This window comes from Acomys russatus, chromosome 4 (genome assembly GCF_903995435.1).
Source record: "Acomys russatus chromosome 4, mAcoRus1.1, whole genome shotgun sequence".
In the NCBI taxonomy this organism is placed as follows: domain Eukaryota; kingdom Metazoa; phylum Chordata; class Mammalia; order Rodentia; family Muridae; genus Acomys; species Acomys russatus.
In genome coordinates, this window is record NC_067140.1 from 16,733,781 (window position 1) to 16,756,399 (window position 22,619).

Below are 22,619 nucleotides of genomic sequence, written 5' to 3' on the forward strand. Positions count from 1 at the left end.
GAATGGCTGCTGAGAAAGAGAAAAGGTGAGGAATCTCAGAGCATCAAGTTTCCCCAGTCGGGAGGACAGGCAGGGACCTGGTCACTGGACACGGGAGGCAGCTGCAACACACTGGCTGACCGGTTTGAGTCATGCCCTGTATCTCTCCAGCCTAAGTGGCCTCCGCTAACATGGCATGAAAACAGAAGGAATGGTGCCCTGGCCTGGGAGGGGTCATGTGCAGAGGTCAGGTGTGGTATTCACTGTGATGGTCAACTCCGATAGGCTGCTACCGTGTTCACTGTGGTGGTCACTGTGTGGTCAGGTGTAATGGTCAGTGCAGCAGTCACTGTAAAAGCCATCAGTGTTCAATGTGATGGTCAGTTGGCATGGCCAGTGTGGCAGGCAGCTATAGCGTTCACTGTAATGGTCAGCTGTAGTGGTTGCTGTTACAGTTAGCTCTAGCGGTCATTTAGATCATCAGCTGTGAAGGTCATCTTGGTGGTCAATTGCCAGGGTCACTGTGGTGGTCAGTTGTGATGTCAGCTTTAGTGGTCACTGTGGTGGTCCCTTCTAACAGTCAGCTGAAGTGGTCACTATGGATGTAAGGTGTAGTGGTCATTGTGATGGTCAGTCACAGAGCATCAATGATTAGTGACATCAGTGACCACCATGATTAGCTATCACGGTAGACACAACTGACCACCTTAAAAAAAAAAAAAGAGAGAGAGAGAATCTTCTCTGATTCCCAGTGGTCTATAGAATAAACAGCAAACCCCTGCAGAGGACACTGAGACCCTTCTGAACTGCTCCCAAGCCAGGTGCTGCCCCCAGAAGATAATTAATTCATACAGAAGTATTAGTATTAGGAAAGGGGCTGTAGGCAATGAGGTCGCCACAGGGGTGTCTGAGTTTGCTTTTTATTGTTTATCAAACACTGAGACCAAAAGCAGGCCAGATGAAAAGGTTTACTTCATTTTGCATCTCACAGGGCATGAGCTCAGCAGGAAGCTGGAGGCAGAAACTCAGGCAGAGGCCCTGGAGCACACTGACTACCAGCCTGTTCCTCAAGACTTGCTCAGTCAGCGTAAGTATACAACCCAGGACCACCTGCCCACAGGGGGCTGGGCCTCCCACATCAACCAGTAATCAAGAAAATGAATGTAGTGGCGCACGCACGCTTTGATCCAGCACTCAGAAGGCAGAGGAAGGTAGATCTCTCTGAGTTCAAGGCTAACCTGGTCTACAAAACAAGTTACAGGACAGCCAGGGCCACACAGAGAAACCCTGTCTCAACAAACAAAAACACCAGAAAACAAAAAAGAAAAAAAGATGTCCCACAGGCCAATCTGATGGAGGCATTTTCTCAATTAAGTTTCCCACTCACACACTGAAGTGACTATAGCTTGTGTCAGCGTGACATACAATTTAACCAACATAGTGGGTAAAGACACCAAGCCGGATGACCTGCGTTCAGAGTCTGAGAAGACCATGGTGGAAGGAGAGAATCAACTTGCATAAGAAAAGGCGTGAGGTCACCTGCCCTGCATGACTGTGAACTTCATCTTCATCTGACTCGGCATTTGACCCCTGCTCAGCCACATCAGTGTGTGTGTGTGTGTGTGTGTGTGTGTGTGTGTGTCTGCGTGCATACATATGTGCAGAAGGGGAAGACTGAGTGTGGGTGGGTGAGAAATTTATGACTGTGAGCTGAGTGACAGACACAGCACTGATGAAGAGCAGGAACGCAGGTCAGGGACAGTGCCCTGAACTATTGACTGTTACTTTTGTCACTGTCACTGCTCAGGTTGGGGTGCTGTGATGACAGGGAAGTCTGAAGCTGCCAGTGTTGGTCTGAATGAACCCCAGGGCCCCGCCATACCTTCTGATCTCTACACCCCTGGGCCTGCTGTATTTGGAGATCTTTGTGAGTGGTGAGCTATGACTGGGGAGGCTAGTCACCCACCCACCCAGCTGCCGTGGGTGTACTCTGCTACCTATCGGCATCTGGGTATAACCAGGTGACACAGCAGGGCTGACATGCAGTGGCCCCCGGCAGATGTGAAGAGCAAAAGACCAAAGCAGAGTGAGTCCACTGGCCACGTCAGACATGTGGAGTAACCGTCCCTGTGGAGAGGCCCAGCCTCAGACAAGGCCACACTCTTAGGCTGACAGCTCTAGGGTCTCTGCCCTGAAGAAACACCCAACTGAGCGCCCTTCACTCCCAGAATCCTCCATCACCCATCACCTCCCACCTGGACAGGGCCACAGGTGTCACAGGGCCCAGTTCCATGCTGAGTTCTTCCCCACAGCCCCACTGAAGCTCCAGGCTGCTCTAGTGTGTGAGCAGCCACGCACACCTCTCCATTGCTCATAGTCTCCCCAGACAAGACATGCAGTCAGGGCCAACTTCTCACCATGGCCCATGTGGCCCTGCAAGTGCCTCCAATCCCTGAGTGCTGCCTCCCTCTCCCTCCTTCTCTGTGGCCCTGGTCCACCTGTTCCTTTGCACCTGTTTGTCATCCTATTTCTTGCAGACCTTGTTTTATTTTATCCACAGCACGTGGCTTGAACCTAGTACCTCACACTTGCCTGGCAAACCCTTGACTCCCAACTTCTTTTGAACTCATTCACTGACACACTCAAGCCTTGAACCATCAGGCTTCCTCCTGTCAGGCTCCCAAGTGTCTGAGATTTGGGTCTGTGCATACTGGATTCCTCCCGCAGCAGCAGAGGCATTGGCCCTGACCACACTACCACACAACCCAGCACTCTGAAGCCACTTATCACTTTTCTTCTCCCTGTAGAGAAAGCCCCAGGAGGGCAGGCAACCTGGCGTTTGAAGTGTACACTGGGTGTTTCATGCATTCAGAGAAATACCTGGGATTACATCTCCTTACCTCCCCTAGCCCTGCTCTTCCTGCCTTTTGCCTTAACCGGGCTTGGTGTGAATTCTTACTCTCCTGGGGATAGAACCTAAGGCATGTGAGGCAGAGGCTCCTGTTGCTTCCCTCCCACCTCCTTCTTTACTTCCTTTATGCTTCTTTGGTTTTGTTTTTTGAGACAGGGTCTCATGCTGCCCTTGAATTTGCTATGTAGCTGAGGACGATCTGAACTTCCTTCTCTCTCTTGCTTTTGTTTGTTTGGTTTGGTTTTGGCTTTGGTTTTTGAGACAGGGCTCTCTGTGTAGCCCTGCTGTCCTGGAACTTGCTCTGTAGACCAGGCTGGCTCACAGAGATGGCATGTGCCACCACAGCCCCAAAGAGAAATCCCGTCTCAAAAAACCAACAAAACAAAACATCGCCAGGTGGAAGTCTTTCTGCTAGAATGGACTGGACAGGAATGGAGCCTGTCACAGAAAGCCTTCTGTTGGGAAGATGAACCCCTCTTCCCATTCCTGCTCCCCAGGGTCAGCGCCCCCTGGATTTTCCTGCCATCTTTCTTGGAGCACAGTACCTGGGTTACCCACCACCCATGTGCTGTTTTCCTCCCTCTACCCCACATCACTTTTGAGCGGCATTCAACGCTTCTTGAAATGGCCAACCTTCCCTCTCCTGTGTCCCTGCAGGCACAGCTCTTCAGGAGTATACCACAAGGAACATGCTTCCTGCTGACAGCCCCGGAACCCGGACCCAGATTCCATGCATCTTGTTCTCCACGATGCTCCCCTGACCCCACCCGACCCAGTGATTGCTAGCCTCAGCTTCCTGGCCCAACGCTCCACTCCTGCACCCCCACTCACCCAGGGAACTAACTGATCCTCCAGGCCTGGATGGCTCCTTCCCTGATGCCCTCACCAGCGCATACAGCTGCCCACTTACTGTTTTTCCTTGGTGGTCTCCAACCCCTTAAACACAATACAGAAAATGGTACCATGCAATCTGGGAAGCTGGCAGTTCCCAAAGACTACTCAATCCTCCAGGTCTGCAGCCCCACCCTAGTCTCTTTTCCTCATCACACCTGTACTATCCTGACATCTCCTTGGCTTCTCTCTGGACCCTCAGCTGGTGACAGCCCTAGAAACTGCTGTGGAATCCCACCATATACACCCTGACTCCATCATGCTCAGGATGTGCCCAGTGCCCTTCCTGTCCCACAAGCCCTGCCCAGTTTCGCTGCTGAGGCTATGACATGCACCTTACCTCACCAGCTCTCCAACTCCACCTCATAAGACTCCACCTTGACCAAGTAAGGACCACCCAGCAGCCTTCTCTCCCAGGACACACTGTGGACTGAGAGTAGCTTCCCAGCACCCAGACAGCTTGCTTAGAGATCTCTCATTCCACCTGTCTTGTTCCCAGTGCCAACATGCAGGGCTGTGTTCTCTATAGTAAAGAAGAGAAATACTTGGGGTGGTGGGGGTGCTGGAGAGATAGCTCAGTGGTTAAAAACACAGACTGCTCTTGCAAAGGACCGGGGTTCAATTGCCTCCAACTACATGGTGGTTCATGACCACCTGTAACTCCAGTTCCAAGTGAGCCAATGCCCTTTTCTGGCCTCTGTGGGCACCAAGCACACAGGTTGGGCACAGACATTCAGGTGAAATATCTGTACTTATGAAAGGAAGGAGGAAGGAACACAGAAAGCTGGGGCTCCATTGGTGGAGAGCTGGCTAGCATGCACGAAGTCCTAGACACTAATCTCAACACAATATAAGCCGAGTTTGGTGGTGCACATTTACCAGAAATTCAAGGTCACCTTCAAGTACATATACAGAACAAGTTCTGTGGCCAGCCTGGGCTACAGGGGACTGGAAAACAAGACAAAGCAAAATGCACACACTGCAAATGCAAGGCCTCAATTCATAACCATGTGTGAGCAACCCAGGAGTGCCCATAGAGAATGTTCTAGAACCAAATCCAATTCAGGCTCACTGTCCCTCCATATCATTGGTGTCCCCGGTGTGTGGTATTCTACAGAGGAGGGAATCTCCTTGAAAGGCAGTTAGACAGATACACGACCACCAATGTTTGGTTATTGAATATGTATTTTTACTGAAAAAATCATTCATAAAGTAACATACAAAAATGTACAAACACATGAGTGAATAATGTAATGACAAAGGACTATTTCTGTGAAAAGTGTTTCTTAAAACATCTTTAGATTTCAGTGCAAAAATGTACCCCTGGCACCTTTTAAAACAAAGAGCAAGCTCAAAACAAACAAGAGTGGTGATGGAGTAAGCTAGCTGCACTCAATGCCTCATCAGTGGTGTGGGGAGAGTCAGTAATGCGCCGCTGCTCCACTACTGTCCTCTGAGGAAGGGAAGCACTGACGAAGAGTCCCTGTTTTAGCAAAATTAAAGTTTTGCAAATACCTCCTCCCCCAAAGAAACCCTGTATGAAGAGGGACCTTCCACACACAAGGAAGTCAAAAGCAGGTCGGTTTAGGGGTCACTTGTCCATAGCATTGAATAATTTCAGCTGCCAAAATACACCAAGGTCATACTTGTCATTTTCTTTACGCATTCCCTGACCTAACGTGTGGCCTACTGGTATGGTTTTAACTGTGACATTTCCTACTCGGTGTGTGACTTGGTGGACAATGATCGACAGTACCCACTAAGAGTCCACACTAAAACCAAACTTGGACATGATTGCAAAAGAATATAAGCGACCCTACTTTGAGCAGTAAAAAGACCTTTTCTTTTGTCCCCAAATCGGCATTTTGTTTCTTAAATCAAGTATCAGCCTTTGGCTCAAAATGGTACCCTGTGGCAAGTGTGAGAACGCAGAGCTTCAATTAGGACATGTGCTGCATGTACCACCGTCCCTCCCTGGAAGCCCCTCCAAAGGACACCATGGCTCTACCATGCTGAGAGCAGCTCCTGGCCTTTGTGTGAGGGGGTGAGGGCTGGGCCCATGGCTCAGTGGCAGAGCATTTCCTCGCATCCTAAAGCCATGGGTTTCATTCCCAGCACGGTAAAACTGACAAGAGAAGGGCAGAGGGTTGAGACTGGGACGGACACAATCTTTATTGCTGTGTGTACCGTAAGACAAAGGCAAGTCAACGCAGCCATGCAGCTCCTCGCCCAGTGCAAACAGATGACGTGGCTCACCAGCGCTCTCAAGGGCAGGCACCTGCTCTCTCATACGAGCGGGAAGCACTCTTCAACACCATCTGTTCCCTAGATACCACTCTATTCTACAAAAAGAACAAAAAACAAGAAAAAACACCCCAAGGCCTGGCCAATCACTCCCACAGTCTGTGGGGGTCATCTGTCCGCAGAACCAACTGTGCAATGCTAAACCCCCACCCCACATATCTACATGCCCAACCCACCCATGTAAACCATAAACACAGAGGGTGCTGAAGGCAAAGAGGCAACAAGCAGAAGCTGGAGGCTGGAGGAAAGCATTCCTCACCGCTCACAGACCCTGCATTAGGGACCAAGGGCTGCAGCTGAGCAGACACAGGAAGGGGCCCCTCTTTTGAATGCAGTTTAGGAATTGCTTCAGGAAACAGGGGGAATCTGCTGGGCTGCCGGTCAAAGCTCTGGTGAGATCTCACCTGGACCCTGGCTGGCATGCACCCCACCCCCCAGTGCCACCTGCTCCCTGGCTGAGCCCCTCCCAGTCAACTGCTTCTTAGCTCAGCGTGGCATCCTCCCAGAAACCAAAAAAGGAAACAGAGAAATCACTGAAGGCAGCTGGTCATGCAGGCACAGCTCTGGGAAACTGTGGCCAAGTTCCAAAGAAAAAAGGGGCAAGTCACCCAACAGCCACTCTGTGTGTGAGATGTTGGTGACCAAAAAAAAAAAAAAAAAAGGTAGTAAGGTAGTCCAGAGAGCTGTAGTATGCTACACAGCACAGGTTGGCCTGGAACTTGCTATGTAGCTCACACTGGCCTCAAACCTCCTGTTCTCCAGCCCCTGCCACCCACACTGGAGTGACAAGCCTATGTCCTGCACCCTGCCTCCCCACCCACCACACATCCCAGCTCTGAGGGATCTGCAAGAGGGGAGAGCACTGTGCCTCTCACAGCGTTCAGCTCCGCTGTTGAGTCTGCAGGAGGAAAACCCTATAGAGGGGGAAGGGAGGGGAGGGGAAGAGGGCTGTAGTGATAGGAGGTTCTTTGTTCTGCCCTGCATCAACTTCCTTCCCAGCTGACAGGATCTGAGAGATGACACTCAGCTGCATGGGAACTGAGCTGTGTTTTCCACCCAAGGTGATCTAATACATGAAGCCCTCACTTTGAAGTGGAGCCAGCTATAAAATTAAAAAGGCATTTTACATGGCTTATTTACAATTACACTTCTTCAAGAAGTGACTGTTATGTGTCTGTCACCCCAGGTCCCTCCCCTCCACCCTTAATCTCCACCAAAAAACAAAACAAAACAAAACAAAAGCCCTAAACTAAACTAAATGAAAACCAAAGAGAAGACCAGAGATGCAGAGAACGGTGTAGTGGCCCATCTGCTTCAAGCCAGAGGTAGCCGGCCATGGTGACCTCTGGGCCCTGCCATCCATCTATCCAAAGGGCACCTAGCCTGGCCCTGGAATCCTAGAGGTTGCAGCTGAGACAGGACCTGGGTTGGGACGGAAGAGAGCAGCAGGGCAGACATCTGTCTTGTAGAATAGAAGCCAGTGCCGACGACAGGTGTGCCAAGCCTCCTGTCCCTGTTGGGTCCTACAGTGAAGGCCTTTGTGCATGTGCTCTGTGATAGTTTTCTGGAACCCTATGGTCCTGCGCTCCACTCTCCTTCTGTCCTCTTCCTTTGCTGACCCCCAGGATGGTGCATCACAGCCCTTCCGAGGGGGTGGTGGGTAGGCGAATGCAGTTTCTCCCCACATCTCAGTACTCAGTCACCTGAGCCAGCTCGGGTGTCAAGTTGACAGTTATGTTTTTATACAAGGCGTCGTACGTGATATTTGCACAGTAGTTCAGGTTGTTGAGGCCATCCAGCCCTTGACGCTCCTTTGACTTCCTCAGCAGAGCATACCTAGAAAGCCAAAGATGGACAGGGACTCAGAGCCAGCATCCCAGCTTACACAGCCAGGGCAGTTGCCAGGGTTAGCCTTACAGCAGCTCATCTCACGCCTCTCAGGCCCAAAGGAATGGAGGCTCCAGAGACTAACCCAAGGTCAGACTTGGGAAGCCCAGGAAACCTAACAAACAAAGGAAGGGACAAAAAAGTAGCCAGGCTTAGAGCCATGTCACTCTCCTGGAGAAACCTTCACAGCACAAAGGTTAGCAGAAGGTGACCCCAATTCTCTCCGGCTGCAGAGGAGACCCAAGTATATAAATCTCACCAAAGGTCATCTAAAATATCTGCCTCGGTTAATCAGAACAGATACATACCTGTGAGGCCCAGCCACATGGCAGGGACAGCCAGTGATCTCAGCACTTAGGGGGCAAAGGCAGGAGAGCTAGAGCTAAAGACCAGGCTGGCTACATAGAGACACTGCCTCAAACAGCAAAAAACATAACAGGCTTGGCTGAGAAAGCTGAGGAAGGAAAGTGGCTGAAAGGCACTCTGAGGGCATCTGTACAAGGAGCCAATAAACAGACCAACCTTCCAAGAAACTGGACCTCCCCTCGATGGTGGTGAGGGATGGACTTGTATTTTCCTGTGTCCCCTTCTGGCCGGCTCACAGAATAGCCTGCATTTTGTACCCTGTCCAAAAGGAAAAGGACAGCAATAAGATTCTGAAGACCCAGAGGGCAGTAAACACTAAGACACCTCAGTGTCTCCAGCAACAACCTCCAAGCAAGCACCTTCTTACTCTTCTAACTGATCTGTACTTTAACCAGTTAACAGTGTGTGTGTGTGTGTGTGTGTGTGTGTGTGACAGCAATAAGATACTGAAGACCCAGAGGGCAGTAAACACTAAGACACCTCAGTGTCTCCAGCAACAACCTCCAAGCAAGCACCTTCTCACTCTTCTAACTGATCTGTACTTTAATCAGTTAACAGTGTGTGTGTGTGTGTGTGTGTGTGTGTGTGTTGTAGGCAGGACCACTGCATGCTAGGACGGTAGGAAAATATTCCTCCCCGAGCCACGGCCCAGCACCTGTCACAGTGTGTTTCTTGACTGTGCAGTCGCACTAGGCATTTGGTTAATCTGCAGCGACGGCTGCACCTGTGAACAAAGGATGGCACACTCCCATCGAATGCACACAAGCAGACAATTAGCAAGCTTTGCTTTGCTTTTTTTTAGTTTTTCGAGACAGGGTTTCTCTGTGTAGCCCTGATTGTCCTGGAACTTGCTCTGTACACTAAACAAGCCTTAAACTCAAAGCTATCACCAGCGCCTGCCTCCCGAGTGCACCACCACACCTAGCTTTAACTAGCTTTTTTTTTTAAATTTTTATGTGCATTGGTGTTTTGCCTGCCTGCGTGTCTGTGTGAGGTGTCTGATCTTGGGAGTTACAGACAGTTGTGAGTTGCCATGTGGGTGTTGGGAATTGAACCCTGGTCCTTTGGAAGAGCAGTCAGTACTCTTAACTGCTGAGCCATCTCTCCAGCCCCTTAACTAGCATTTCTATCTGAGGCAAGACCTTGAAATTGCTATTGAAAATGATGGTTTAGGGGCTGGAGAGATGGCCCAGTTGATGAAGTGCTAAGCACACAAGCATGAGGACTTGAGTTTGGATCTGCAAGAACTCACGTAAAAGCTGGCACAGTGCTGTGTGGCTATAACCCCAGCACTGGGCATGGGAAGAGAGGGCCAGACAGCTGATGTCTGGAGATCAGTGCTAGCTAGCCTGGTTGAATCAATGAGCTCTGGGTTCTATGAAAGACTCTGTATAAAAAAAACAAGGTGGAGGGCCACTGACGACAACCCCCAATGCTGCAGGGACACAGCTGTGAGCAGGTCACCAGGTAGTTCGTGCCCACCTTGGGGAAGTTCCACCGACATCGGCACTTAGTGCACAGAACCAGAGGGAAACATTGCTGTAACATGGCTCAAGAGCCCTTTCACACTGCATTATGACCAAATTAATATTTTTAAAAATTTATTTATTTATTAATTTAAAAAAAAACTTAGATGGTCATGAGCCACCATGTGGTGGCTGGGAGTTGAATTCAGGACCTTAGGAAGAGCAGTCAGTGCTCTTAACCTCTGAGCCTTCTCTCCAGTTCCTCATATTCATTTCTAAGACCTTTTCTAAGTACCAGTGCTAAGACACCACCTTCATGCATAAGAACACTGAAGGCTAAACATGCCAGCAGGAAGCTATGCAAGTTCCAGACAGTATTCCACACAAGACACTTGTGTTTCTAACACATCACCTCCCTAAGCAGTGACACCTGAGACCAAGGCCACTGCCACTTAACGGGCGTGAGACACTGACACAGAGAGTTGATGTGATCTACTCACCACGTTTTAAAGACAGACTGAAATGGTAATGATGTTGTTTTGGGGTGCACAGACTGGGACAACATATTTTTCTTTTCTCTTTTTCCTTTCTTTCCTTTTTAGACAGGGTTTCTCTGTGTAGCTTTGGCTGTCCTGGACTCACTTTGTAAACCAGGCTGGCCTTGAACTCACAGTGATCCGCCTGCCTCTGTCTCCTGCGTGCAATGTATTTTAGTTCTCATATGAATTTGTTTATTCATTTTAAAGATTTATTTTTACTTATTTCTTATGCATACAATGTTTTGTCTGCATGTACACCTGCACACCAGAAGAAGGCACCAGATTTCATTATAGATGGTTGTGAGCCACCATGTGGTTGCTGGGAATTGAACTCAGGACCTTTGGAAGAGCAGGCAGTGTTCTTAACCTCTGAGCATCTCTCCAGCCCTCATATGAATTTATAATAAGCATATGTTTTTCCTCCCGTGTTCTCTGAAGGAAAAGTCTCATTAGGTAGCTGAGGTTGGCTTTGAATCCACAGAACTCTTTCCTCCACAACCTCCTCAGTGCTGACATTACAGGTCTGAGGAAACATCACACCCAGCCATTATTCTTTCTAACATTTAAGTACTGAAAACTTTTTTACTTTATGTATATGAGTGTTCTGCTTGCATGTATATATGTGCATGCCTGGTGCCCTTGGAGACCAGAAGAGGGTATCAGATGCCGTACAACTGGAGTTATAACACAATTGTGAGCTACCATGTGGATGCTGGGAACTGAGCCTAAGTCCTCAGAGCAAGAGCAGCAAGTGTTCTAAGCCACTAAGCCATCTCTCTGGCCTCAAATTAATCTTTAAATTTTTAAGTGTGTGTGTGTATGTTTGTGCATGTGCGTGCATGTGTGTGTGTAGTATATGCATGTATGAACACAGATGCCCTCAGAGGGTACTGGATCTTCTGGGAAAGTAGTATGCTCTTAACTGCTGAGTCATCTCTCCAGGATCCATGTTCATTATTTTTTACACACACACACACACACACACTGTTATGCTGCTATTTAAGTTTTAATCTTCACATGTCAAAGGAGACAATTAAAAACAGTGGGATGGATAAATGCTTTTTAGTTTGAATTAGAAGGGTTTTTCTGTTGTTTAATGTTATAACTGTATAATTTTTAAAACAAACTCCAAGCCAGCCTTTAATCCCAGCACTCGGGAGGCAGAGGCAGGCGGATCTCTGCAAGTTCAAGGCCAACCTGGTCTATAAAGTGAGTCCAGGACAGCCAAGGCTACACAGAGAAACCCTGTCTCAAAACAAAACAAAACAAAACAAAACAAAACAAAAAACTCCAAATATTCATCTGACCCCAATATTCATCTCCATCATGAAAGAAAGTAAGGCAGGTGCTGGCTGCTCACAAGGTACAAAAGCTGGGCACGAGCTGCAAAGGGTGAGCAGGTCGTGTGGGCGCGGAGCACCCTACAGCCTTGCTCTGATGGCATGCTCAAGTGCTATTTTGCACGTGGCTCTTTCCAATGTGGCTGTGAGGATACCAAGTGACACACTGTAGGTCCTAGTCTCTGAGACACGGTGGCAGGGGTGGAGCGGGGGTGGGTGGGGTGTGTACCTGTTCCACAGGTCGTCATCTTCTCCGCCCCAGCCCCAGAACGCATTAGGAAAGCCATTGATTTTCCGAAACTGTTCCACAGTCAGGCCACTCACTCCACCAAAAAACTCTGTGTAGGGAAGCCTGAAAAGGACAGCCAGCTAGGTTAAAAGATCCACAGTTGACTTTCTTGATGAGTTTGTCTTTGTTGTTGGGCACGCTGGGGACGGGACTTAGAGGCTCACATAGGCAGGCAAGAGAACTGAACACCACCCCTGGCTCCTAATTGGTTTGCAACAACCTTACGGCACAGTGACAGCACATAATCCCCTCAGTGTATAGTCACTGAGTTGTGCAACCACGATAATCAGTATTCAGTTACTCCATCACCCAAGCATTTCACACCCCCACTGTCAATCACACTACTAACCCACTTTCCACAGTGAGCAAGATGGTGACCCCTGGCCCCGTGCCTGTTGAGCTCCTGTACTACACTCTGCAAATCGCCCATCAGCTGACACAACTGGTCACAGCCAGCTGCATGTGGTCTCTGCAAGTGGCCTTATGGAGGAGGAAGCACTCACAGGTACATGTATTTGTCCAGTTTGGTAGCGAAGTGCCTGGGCATCTGTCCACAGCCATAGTAGTTGCGGTCACTCTCCGGTATGTGATCGACATCATGGAAGATCAGGCAGTCCCAATCCAAGTCCTTCATGGCTTCTTGAAAGCCAACATTAAAAAGCATGGCTCGGTTAAAGGGCTGGGTGCCAACCTGAAGGAACAAAGGAGTCCACAAGCAAGACCTTACTGACTTCCCTGCACAGCAAATGGGCTTCTAGAAGCCAAATGGAAAGCTCATCCAGCTGTACCCAATTGTATAGCAATGCTCGTCCCAGCATTTACTCTGAAGGTCCCACTCAGGACAGACATGAGGAATGTGCTGATTGGTTCTGTCAACTTGACACAAACCTAGACATAACTAAGAAGAGGGGCTCTTAGTTGAGACAATACCTCAAGACTGGCCTGAAGGAAATCTGAAGAGCATTTTCCTGATTAGTGATTGACGTGGGAGGGCCAAGCTCACTGGGAAACTGCGAGCCTGGGCTTTTTACACCAAAGACAGTGCAGACTTTGGGCTTAGAAGACAGAGAAAGCAAGTAGGGACAACTCACTTGCTCGACCACATAGAAGGCGAACTGTAGGCGCTGGCGCTGAAGCATGGGGAGCAGGTGTCGCAGCAGGACTGGGAGGTGCTCGTGGCGGTTCCGGAAGGGGATAAGGATGGCCACCTAGAGTGGATCACAGAAAAGGAAGATACCAGTTAGCTGCTGGCCTAAGCTACCTGGTTAGCTCTCTGCATTGCTATACAGTTGGGTACACCTGGATGAGCAACACCTGGGGAGCACTGAAAGGCCCCTTTTCTTGCCCGATATCCTCTAACACTGACTTGTGCAGGCGAAGGCATCCTGGAACTAACTGGACCCTGTCTAGGCTGCAGCTCTGGGAGACATATCTAGCCATGGGGACCCAGCACAAAGGTCCCTCCACAGACGTGTAAACACCAAGTGAGCAAAGCTCTCCAATGCTACACACAGCTCGATCCACACTGTACATCTGCAGACACCTGCTACTGCTGCATCAAGCTTATCCCCTGGCTGGTGTCATGGCCCTCCCCTCACAGGGCCAGCAGCACACAAGCACTTTATTAAAGAATGGTCTTAAGCTGCTGTCTCCTGTCCTGATATAGTCATCCTACAAAGGCCTGAGGGTCCAGCTGGATAACTGCACTACCTGCCACTTATCTTCTTTTTTTTTTTTTTTTTGGTGTATTTCTTTTATGTACACGTGAGAGCTCTATCTACATGTCCATCTGCAGACCAGAAGAGGGCATCAGATGACATTATAGATGGTTGTGAGCCACCATGTGGTTGCTGGGAATTGAACCTAGGACTCTGGAAGAGCAGTCAGTACTCTTAACCTCTGAGCCATCTCTCCCGCCTTGCCACTTATCTTCTAATAAGCTGGGAAATCAGGCAGGAAGCACTCACTGCTCTGCAGAGATGCAGTCCACAAATGTGCCAGCTGACCTACTGGCCCTCCATCCTGTAAATAATCCTGCCTGGGAACAAAGAGGTTCAGTGCTCCTAGACACCATCAGGGTGCTGCCAATCTCTATGGCGACAGGAGTCCCCGGGGAAACCATTTCTTGGAAATGAGAGGCAGGGTGCAAGTTCCCCGATGTCACGGCTCTCAAACCCTGGCAGTCCCCGATGGTTCCCAGCAGCTGGGTCTGACTCACGGCCCACCTTCCACCGCGGCACACAGTCGGAAGGCTTCCAGTGGCCTCCAAGCTTGATGGCTGGGTCCCTGGAGAAAAGCTCGTGGATGTCATCCATTCTGATCTCACTCATGTTTATGTCTATCGGGCCCTCTGAACAGAGACGGAGGAGAGACAATTAGCTTCCCCGAGGCTTTTCCATCTCTCTGCCCTTTGGTGTCACGACCAACTGGCAAAGAAGCACACCAAAGGGACGACACCTTAGAGATCGCTTCTGCCAAGGAGAAAGAAATGAAGACTATGAAACTGAGGTAAGACAACTTTTTTTCAAGACCCTCCCTGACACAGGGAGCTCCGATTTCACTTCTCAATAAACTGCTTGCCCTTCAGAAAGCCTCTGAAGTGGCGGCTGATGCATCAGAGGAGGAACAGAAGAGACCTGCATTAGGCCTGAGAGCTTGCCTAGAAGCAAGGCCAGCTGCCTGCCTCACCTCATCCACCAGTGAGTATGGACTCTGACTAAAGTGCCCACACTCAGATCACTCATCTTTGAAAAAAACCCCAAGATTAAAACTGTGACAATCACTAAGTACTAGGGAAGCCAGGTGTTGATTCCAGTACCTGGGAAGCAGAGGCAGGAGGGTCTTTGTGAGTTCCAGGCCAGCCTGGTCTATACAGTGAGTTCCAAGGCAGCTAGGAGTACTACTGTTGAGATTAAAGGCATAAATAAATAAATGAATGAATGAATAAATGCATGCATGGCCACCATGCATGGCTTGATTTTTTTTTTTTCTTTCGGTCTTTCTAGACAGAGTTTCTCTGTGTAGCCTTGGCTGTCCTGGACTGGCTCTGTAGGCCAGACTGGCCTCACAGAGATTCTCCTGTCTCTGCCTCCTGAGTGCTGGGATTAAAGGCGTGCACCACCATCACCCTGCTGTAAGGCTTGATTTTTAAAACCAGCATTTTGTTAAGAAAATAACTTGTAGCAATTAGCCAGCAGGGGGTGAGCTGAAGGGGAGAGGGGCGGAACAAGTGAGACTACAATGACAGAGAAGGTGGTAGGTGGTAGAGAGGCCTACTGCATCCAACTGTTACAACCAGTGACACTAAAAATGACAAAGCCAATGGCAAGACCTTTCTTCAGGACACCTCAGGAGGGTCATGACAAAGGGCAGAACACAGCACCACCAATAATGTGGGTCACCGGCAGCTGAATTCCTTCAGCTCCAACTCCCAGGGCAGGGAGCCATTTCACGATCCACAGAGGCAGGCTGGCCGGCCCCCGACCAACTGGTCACGCTGTCCTGTCCAGGCACTGAAGCAGCAGAGGCAAGCTGGGCCTACTTACTCATGGAAGGGAGCCTCTCCGGGCAAGGGTGGTTGGCAAAGTAGGTGAAATCTTCAGGAAGAAAGGTCGTGGTTGGGGGGAAGGATTCACTGTGATTCAAGTCCAGAGGATAATCTAGAAGGGAAGAAAGCAGTGCAGATGGGCACTGGCCCCTCCAGCCCCTCAAATGTGCTCTGTAGCTTGGTGAGAGCAGGTGGCTCAGTGCTAGAGCTGTACATATGAAGCCATCCACAGGAAGGAAGGAGATGAACTGACACTACAGCGTCCTTCCCACTCACACTGGAGCTGTGGGCTTTTGCTTACAGTTTACTCAACTTACAGTCAGTGGGAATCAGAATGAAGTCAGACAGCACTGACCCGTCCGCCCCTTATTCCAGCAGCACTCTCAGTCTCTGCATCTTGTTCCCAGCCAAGCAGCTCACCCTGCTGGTCTGCTTCTGGGTTTTTTGTTGTTGTTTTGTTGTTTGGGTTTTTTTGAGACAAGGTTTCTCTGTGTATCCCTGGCTGTCCTGGACTTGCTTTGTAGACCAGGCTGACCTTGAACTCACAGTGATCCGCCTGCCTCTGCCTCCCGAGTGCTGGGATTAAAGGCGTGTGCCACCACACCCAGCCTACTGATCTGCTTCTGTTCTATGGGTTCCCTCTGGGTGAGGGAGGCCACTGCAGTTCCTCTCCACTGCCCCATGCCTTGCCTCTTCCTGTCCTAAGCGTTCCAATCATACCCATAACTGGACGTGAGGGCAATGCTCAGTGTAGCTCTGAGGATGTTGTGAGCATCAGTTGTAGTCTGGAAGGTGATGCTGATTTTGGAGCCATTCTCATCCTCTGACACCGTGGTTTTACATGGAATTGTTCCTGGTTCAGACCACTGTCCTCCCTCTGCATTGCATCCCTGAGAACTCTGGGCACCTTCCTGCTGTGACAGTGCCCCCTCCCCAATACCTTTCACCAGTACCTCAGGATAGCCTTTACCCCATATGCAGGACTGAACCTCATTTTTGAAAGCTCTAATTGTTTTCTCACTCACTGTGGAACAGGAGTCCCCATGACTTCCTAAAGGGGAAGAGGGCTAGCAAGGTGGCTAAGTGGCTAGAGCACTGGCTGCTCTTGCAGAGGACTCAATTCCGCTCCCAGCTCCCACAGCCCACAACTGCTGTAACTCCAGTCTCAGGGATCCAGGGTCCTCTTCTAGCCTCTGTGGATACTGTTAAGCTTCAAGCCCTGCAGAAACAGCTGAGGTTCTTACTTAACATATCGAACCGGACCAGCCTCCAGGTTCTCCCAGCATCCCTCAGTCCCTACCTGTTTCAGGGTATGCCTGGCATATCACACTCTCTTCCCTGAACTCTCCTGTCCAGGGGCGGGGCTTCTCTTCCTCCAGAGGCTCCTCACTATATAATCCAGACATTTTGGTTACCCTCCTTTTGTAGCAATGGTCTCTTGGCTGCTGTACTTGGTTCCCTCTCCCCACATAGGGCCATGACCACTCTGGACTCTCTCAGATATGCCTGCCTCTGGCTATGCTCTCCCATGTGTCTATAATAAACTTTCTCCTTCACCATACCTAGGAGCAGTCATATCCTGTCCTTTTCTTTCCTTTTTATTTTATTTTTCATTCAGATACCAGGCACAAATGGGCCACACAGAGATACATGCAAGCAAAACATTCAAATATACAAGATAAACATTTAACAAGTTTTAAAAACTTAAAAAAATAGGTGGAGGAACCTGGTGATGGTGGTGTACATCTTTAATGCCAGCACTTGGGAGGTATAGGATTCTCTGAGTTCAAGGCTAGCCTGGTCTCCAGAGTGAGCTCCAGGACATCCAGGGCTACACAGAAAAGCCATTTCTGGAAGGGTGTAGGGTGGAAAGTATATGATTTTGAAACCTAGTGTATGTGATGGCTTCTATTCTGTCTTACTTGGTCCACGGTGACTGAGCTACAGCACTGTAGGCAACTGTCCACTGCCCTCTAGACTGTGGTGCTGGAGGTGGGCGGTACCAGGTACCATTCAAACACCTGGTCTTTGTGGGGAGCCAGTAACTTCTTTTTGAAAGTAGAGCTTGCTCTTTGTTCAGGAATTGCCAATGGCTTTGCCTTGCTCGGAATCTACTTCTAACTCGTGGTGGCCCATTCAGTGGGCCTTTCAAGCCTGGAAACTCAATGCCCTGTCTCAGGAATGCTCAGGGGGACAGCATTACCTGGGTGACGAGTCCTCCTTCACTGTTCCTTGTTTCCGTGTCTATTTTGGTAATAGGGGTTACTAAGCATTGGAGTGGGAAGTCAGGCAGATGTTAGGGCGTGGACATGAAGACACCTGGTAAGGTGTTCTGGCTGGGTACTGTGGTTCAGAGCCCTCGCTGTCATTATTTCATGGATCCGGTCAGATTCCCCAGGGAAATCTGTTTTACTGTTACAGCAGTCCTGAATTCAGCACCCTGGCACAGAGCACGAAGGGTACACCCACACCGCGGGACCTGCTTCACACATGTAAGGCTCTCAGGGCTCCAGTTCCTTGTCAGGCTTGAGACAAGGCTCCAAGCCTTGGGCTGCTTAGCAAGTTTCAGCCTTCATAGATCTTGGTCACTCACTTTATTCCTTTGTGATCTTTTGAGAAAAAGTCTCAAGTATACCAGGTCCTCAAACTTGCTATGTGACCAAGGATGACCTGGAACTCCTGTTCCCCAGCTCACCTTTAATTCTGATTCCAAAGATCAGGCCATTCCTAAGCCGTGAGGGACTCTGGGGTTCACTGTGAGGGAGACAGGGAGGCTCCCCTGCTGTAGCATTATTGGCTATCATCCATTTATGGTTGCTTCCCAACGTAATTCCCACCTCTGTAGTCTTTGTTTTGTTTTTTGAGACAGGGTTTCTCTGTGTAGTCCTGGCTGTCCTGGACTCACTTTGTAGACCAGGCTGGCCTCGAACTCACAGAGATCTGCCTCCCGAGTGCTGGGATTACAGGTGTGCACCACCATGCCAGGACCTCTGTGGTCATCTTATTCTTAAGGTTTTGCACCATTAAACACACACCCACACACTCGCCCCGCCCCGTCCCCATCATTTGAGTAGGATTTAAGAGTATGTCAGCAGGGGCCTCTTCCAAGGAGACTGTGCCACACAGGTCAGGGCCCCAACATCTTCCTCCTGTAAGCTTCAGCAGAAGCAGCAGCAGAAGACTCCCCAGGGAAGGGCAAGGCCTGCAGAGCAGTGGCTGCACCACAAGTCTTTTGCTCCTCAGGTTCTGCACACAGGTGTTCCAAACACTACAGCTGGCTCTCATCCACTCTGTGGCTAGAGCTGAAAATTTTAACTCAGGCCATTTGGTGGTGTTGTAGTTGTTAGTGTTTTCTTAAAGAATACTGAGAGGGCTCCCAAGAGCCAAATGGATAATACATTCAGGTTGTTGTTGTTTTTAAACGTGTATTAGTATGAATGTGTCAGATCCCTTGGTACTGGAGTTACAGACAGGTGTGAGCCGCCGTGTGGGTGCTGGGAATTGAACCTGGTCCTTTGGAAACAGATAGTGCTCTTAACCACTGAGCCATCTCTCCAGCCCCACATTCAGGTCTTTTATCCAGGGACAAAACTCAAGGAAGGGCAACTTGAGGAGCACTAAGCCCGCCTTAGAGTGAAGCGAAGAAACAGAATGCTCTTCTTTGTTTTGAGATTTTTTTTTTTTAAGTAGCAGAGTTATACTTTAAAAACAACAAACAAAAAAAACTTTTTAAGGGGGTTGGAGAGATGGCTCAGCAGTTAAGAGTACTGGCTGTTCTTCCAAAGGATCCCGGTTCAATTCCCAGCACCCACATGGCGGCTCACAACTGTCTATAATTCCCGTTCAGGGGATTTGACACCCTCATACAGATGTACATGCAGGCAGACACCAATGTACATAAAATAAAAATAAATTTTAAAAAACTTTAAATTTTAGACGTATTTGTTTTATATGTATGGATGTTTTGCCAGCATGTGTGTCTGGACACCATTCATGTCTGAGCGAACTCATGTTCTGCCTGATGCCCGCAGAGGCCAGTAGAAAACTAAAGTTACGGGCAGTGGTGACTTGCCATGTCAGTGCTGGAAACTGACTCTGGGTTCTGTGAAGGCAGCAGTGGTTTTACGCACTGGGCCAGCTCTCCAGGCCATCCAGTCATATACCTTTGCATACCAATCTCTACACTCTATAGGAGAGCAGCATTCTGCCCTGCTGCTGGGGATGGCAGGGCTCTGTGCACAAGAGACAAGTGTTTCAGGTTGGTACTTCGGTAACTGGTATTATTTTAGATGATTCTGAGAGCTTAATTCTCTTTAAGAAAAAAAATGAAGCTGGAGACACGGTCAGCAGCTAAGAGTGCTTGATGCTCTTGCAGAAGACTGAAGTTCAGTTCCCAGCACTCTTGCTGCCCAGTTCATACCCATTTGTGACTTCAGTTTAAAGGGATCCACTCTTTTCTGGCTTTTGCACATGAGTACTCTCTCCCCCCTTAAATAAATATTAAATAAGCCTTAGAAGAAGGAAAGACACTGAGACAGATGGTTTAGTGGGTAAGTGCCCTTGCCACCAAGTCTGATGATCTGAGTTTGACTTAGTGGAGGAGGGAATCAACTTCCACACTCACTCCATGGCAAACGCATACCCCCCACCAAATTAAGACAGGTGTAACAGTGAACACCTTTAATCCCAGCACTTGGGAAGCAGAGGCAGGCAGATCTCTGTGAGTTTGAGGCCAGCTATGACTACACAGAGGGATACCGCCTCAAAAACTAAATGAACAAAAAGCCATGTTTTAAAAGACAACCTTGAATTCAGAATAGAAATGCAGCCTTCAGCTAGGCAGTGGTGGCACATGCCTTTATTCCCAGCCCTTGGGAGGCAAAGTCAGCTGGATCTCTTGAGTTTGGGTCCAGCCTGGTCTATACAGTGAATTCCATTATAGCCAGGGCTACACAGAGAAACCTTGTCTTAGGAAGGAAGGAAGGATGGACGGACAGCCCTCTAGTCACCTTAACACACCCTGAACAGAGGAGTGATAACTCTTGGACCAGCCTTTTTTTCAACACACTCTCTTTGGAGAGACTTACTCGCCCTGCCTGCCTCTCTTGGCAGCGGACAGTCCTTTTAGGGCCCTTGCCACCAGCTTACCTGAGTCATTCAAGCTGCTATTCCTCTTGGCATAGGCGCTGCGGACCACCTGCTCATACACCTGGGCACCAATGGTCCTCACATTGTCCCGAAGCAGGATGCCCTGAGCCTGCACCATGAAGAGGTAGGTATTCACTGTGGAAAAGTGAGTGGAAGAGAGTGATTAAGAAGCACGGGCAAAAGCGTCTACTGCACAGCTTTGGGGCTTTCCCTCCTTTTTGAATCTTTAAAACCTCTCTCAGCTCTCGAACCTTCCACAGTCTCATTCCTATTTTCCACTATGGATTCAGGATACTCACAGTTCTTGGGTGACCAGTAGGGCTCAGGGGAACTTCAGCCAATCCCAAGTAGGTGTGTAGAAAAGTGCAAACTACAGCTGTCACACCTGGTCTGCAAACATTCACAGTACCTTCTAGCATAGTGACAATCAGAAAGACCTTTACAGACAGGCTCTCAGCACAGCCACTTTATATTTGATTGTCACTCAGAATGAAGCTAAAGGCCACTCTGCTCCCCCCAGACACTGAAATGTCTGTGTCCCAACACCTGTAGAATGGTGGACTAAGACATCCTGCCAACACTCAAGGCAGCAGCGAGCACAGGCTGAGCGCTGTTCAGGTAACCTGAGTACACTAAAATGTTCCATGAACAAATGTGCACAGTAAACTAGTAAACGGGCCAGCCACAGCTACTGCACAGGCTCCTTCAGGCTCTACAGGAGGCAGTCACACCCCAGATAATAACTCTTTCCTGGTCAGCCACTCCATATGACTCAGTCCCTCTCACGGGCCAAGAGCGGCTTACAAGGGTGGCCCGTTACAAATCATGCTTGCTAGTGTCTGAGGTGGAATCTTTAACACCTGGCTGGCTTCTGATGTGGCCTCGGGCTGTATATAGTACAGGGCTTACTGTCTTGGCACTCCTGTGCTCAGCACATGTGGCCTTGGGCTGCCAATTCTGGCTCAACAAGCTGTATCTAGATTACATGCACTGATATTATCATCGTGTCCTCTACATAACGTGCACCAACAACTCAAGGGATAATGGTAACTCACTCCATTCAGCCACAGAGTCTGATGCTACACTGGCAGTCGGGATGGCACGGGACAAAGCAGCTGCACAGCTCAGTGTGGAGACTCCAGGCACTGAGCACAAGACTGGTCCATATTGAAAACACCTTCAGAGCTGAGGCCAGTAGGCAATAGAGCTCTGTGTTGGAAGACACACACACACTCGCCCCCACCTCCAAGAACAGACACAGGGCTTGTTCTCCTGTGGCTGGAGAACTTCAGAATCTTTAAGATGTAGCTCTGAGAAGCGTGTGTTCAAGACTGACATCTCATTTTCTTTTCTTTCTTTCTTTCTTTTTTTTTTTTTTTTTTTTTTTTGGTTTTTCGAGACCGGGTTTCTCTGTGTAGCCTTGGCCATCCTGGACTCACTTTGTAGACCAGGCTGGCCTCGAACTCACAGTGATCCGCCTGCCTCTGCCTCCCAAGTGCTGGGATTAAAGGTGTGCGCCACCACGCCCGGCGACTGACATCTCATTTTCTATTTCCACCTTGCAGTGGGTCATGGCAAGAGGGCAGCCCACAGTCCATCCATTAAACATAAGACTTAAACTTCCTATGAGATCTCTCACTTGCTTCTGAAGCATTATTCTATGTTCACATAAACTGGTCTTCCTTCATTTCCAACAGACGATTATGGCAGCTGCCGGAAACCACCTTAAAAGCAAGCTGCTCTTTCAAATGGTGAGGTGGATGTACCCGTACGCATGTGCGTGAAGGCTGGAGAAAGACCTCGGGTGCCATCTGCCTCCTTTGAAAAAGGGCTTCTCTTTGGCCTGAAGGTCAACAATTAAGCAAGACGGGCTGACCAGGGACTCTCAAGTTTTCACTGCCTGGTGCTGGGATTACAAGCACAAGGCCCCAGGCCTGGCATTTTCACATGGG

At 49.2% G+C, this 22,619-nt stretch overlaps 1 protein-coding gene across 3 annotated transcripts in view; it reads right to left on the reverse strand.

Annotated features, from left to right (window-relative positions):
- Nucleotides 1–7,018: 7,018 nt before the first annotated feature.
- The window catches only part of B4galt5 (beta-1,4-galactosyltransferase 5), a 72,230-nt gene continuing 56,629 nt past the window's right edge, over nt 7,019–22,619 (reverse strand). For all 3 annotated transcript variants that reach the window (XM_051143829.1, XM_051143830.1, XM_051143831.1), the window contains 8 exons: nt 20,668–20,802; nt 15,518–15,631; nt 14,198–14,322; nt 13,064–13,180; nt 12,476–12,663; nt 11,913–12,035; nt 8,495–8,596; nt 7,019–7,921 (listed from right to left, as the gene is read on the reverse strand). In XM_051143829.1, coding sequence (XP_050999786.1) covers nt 7,774–7,921; nt 8,495–8,596; nt 11,913–12,035; nt 12,476–12,663; nt 13,064–13,180; nt 14,198–14,322; nt 15,518–15,631; nt 20,668–20,802 — 1,052 coding nt within the window. In that variant the 3' untranslated portion in view covers nt 7,019–7,773. The remainder of the gene's footprint in view (nt 7,922–8,494; nt 8,597–11,912; nt 12,036–12,475; nt 12,664–13,063; nt 13,181–14,197; nt 14,323–15,517; nt 15,632–20,667; nt 20,803–22,619) is intronic.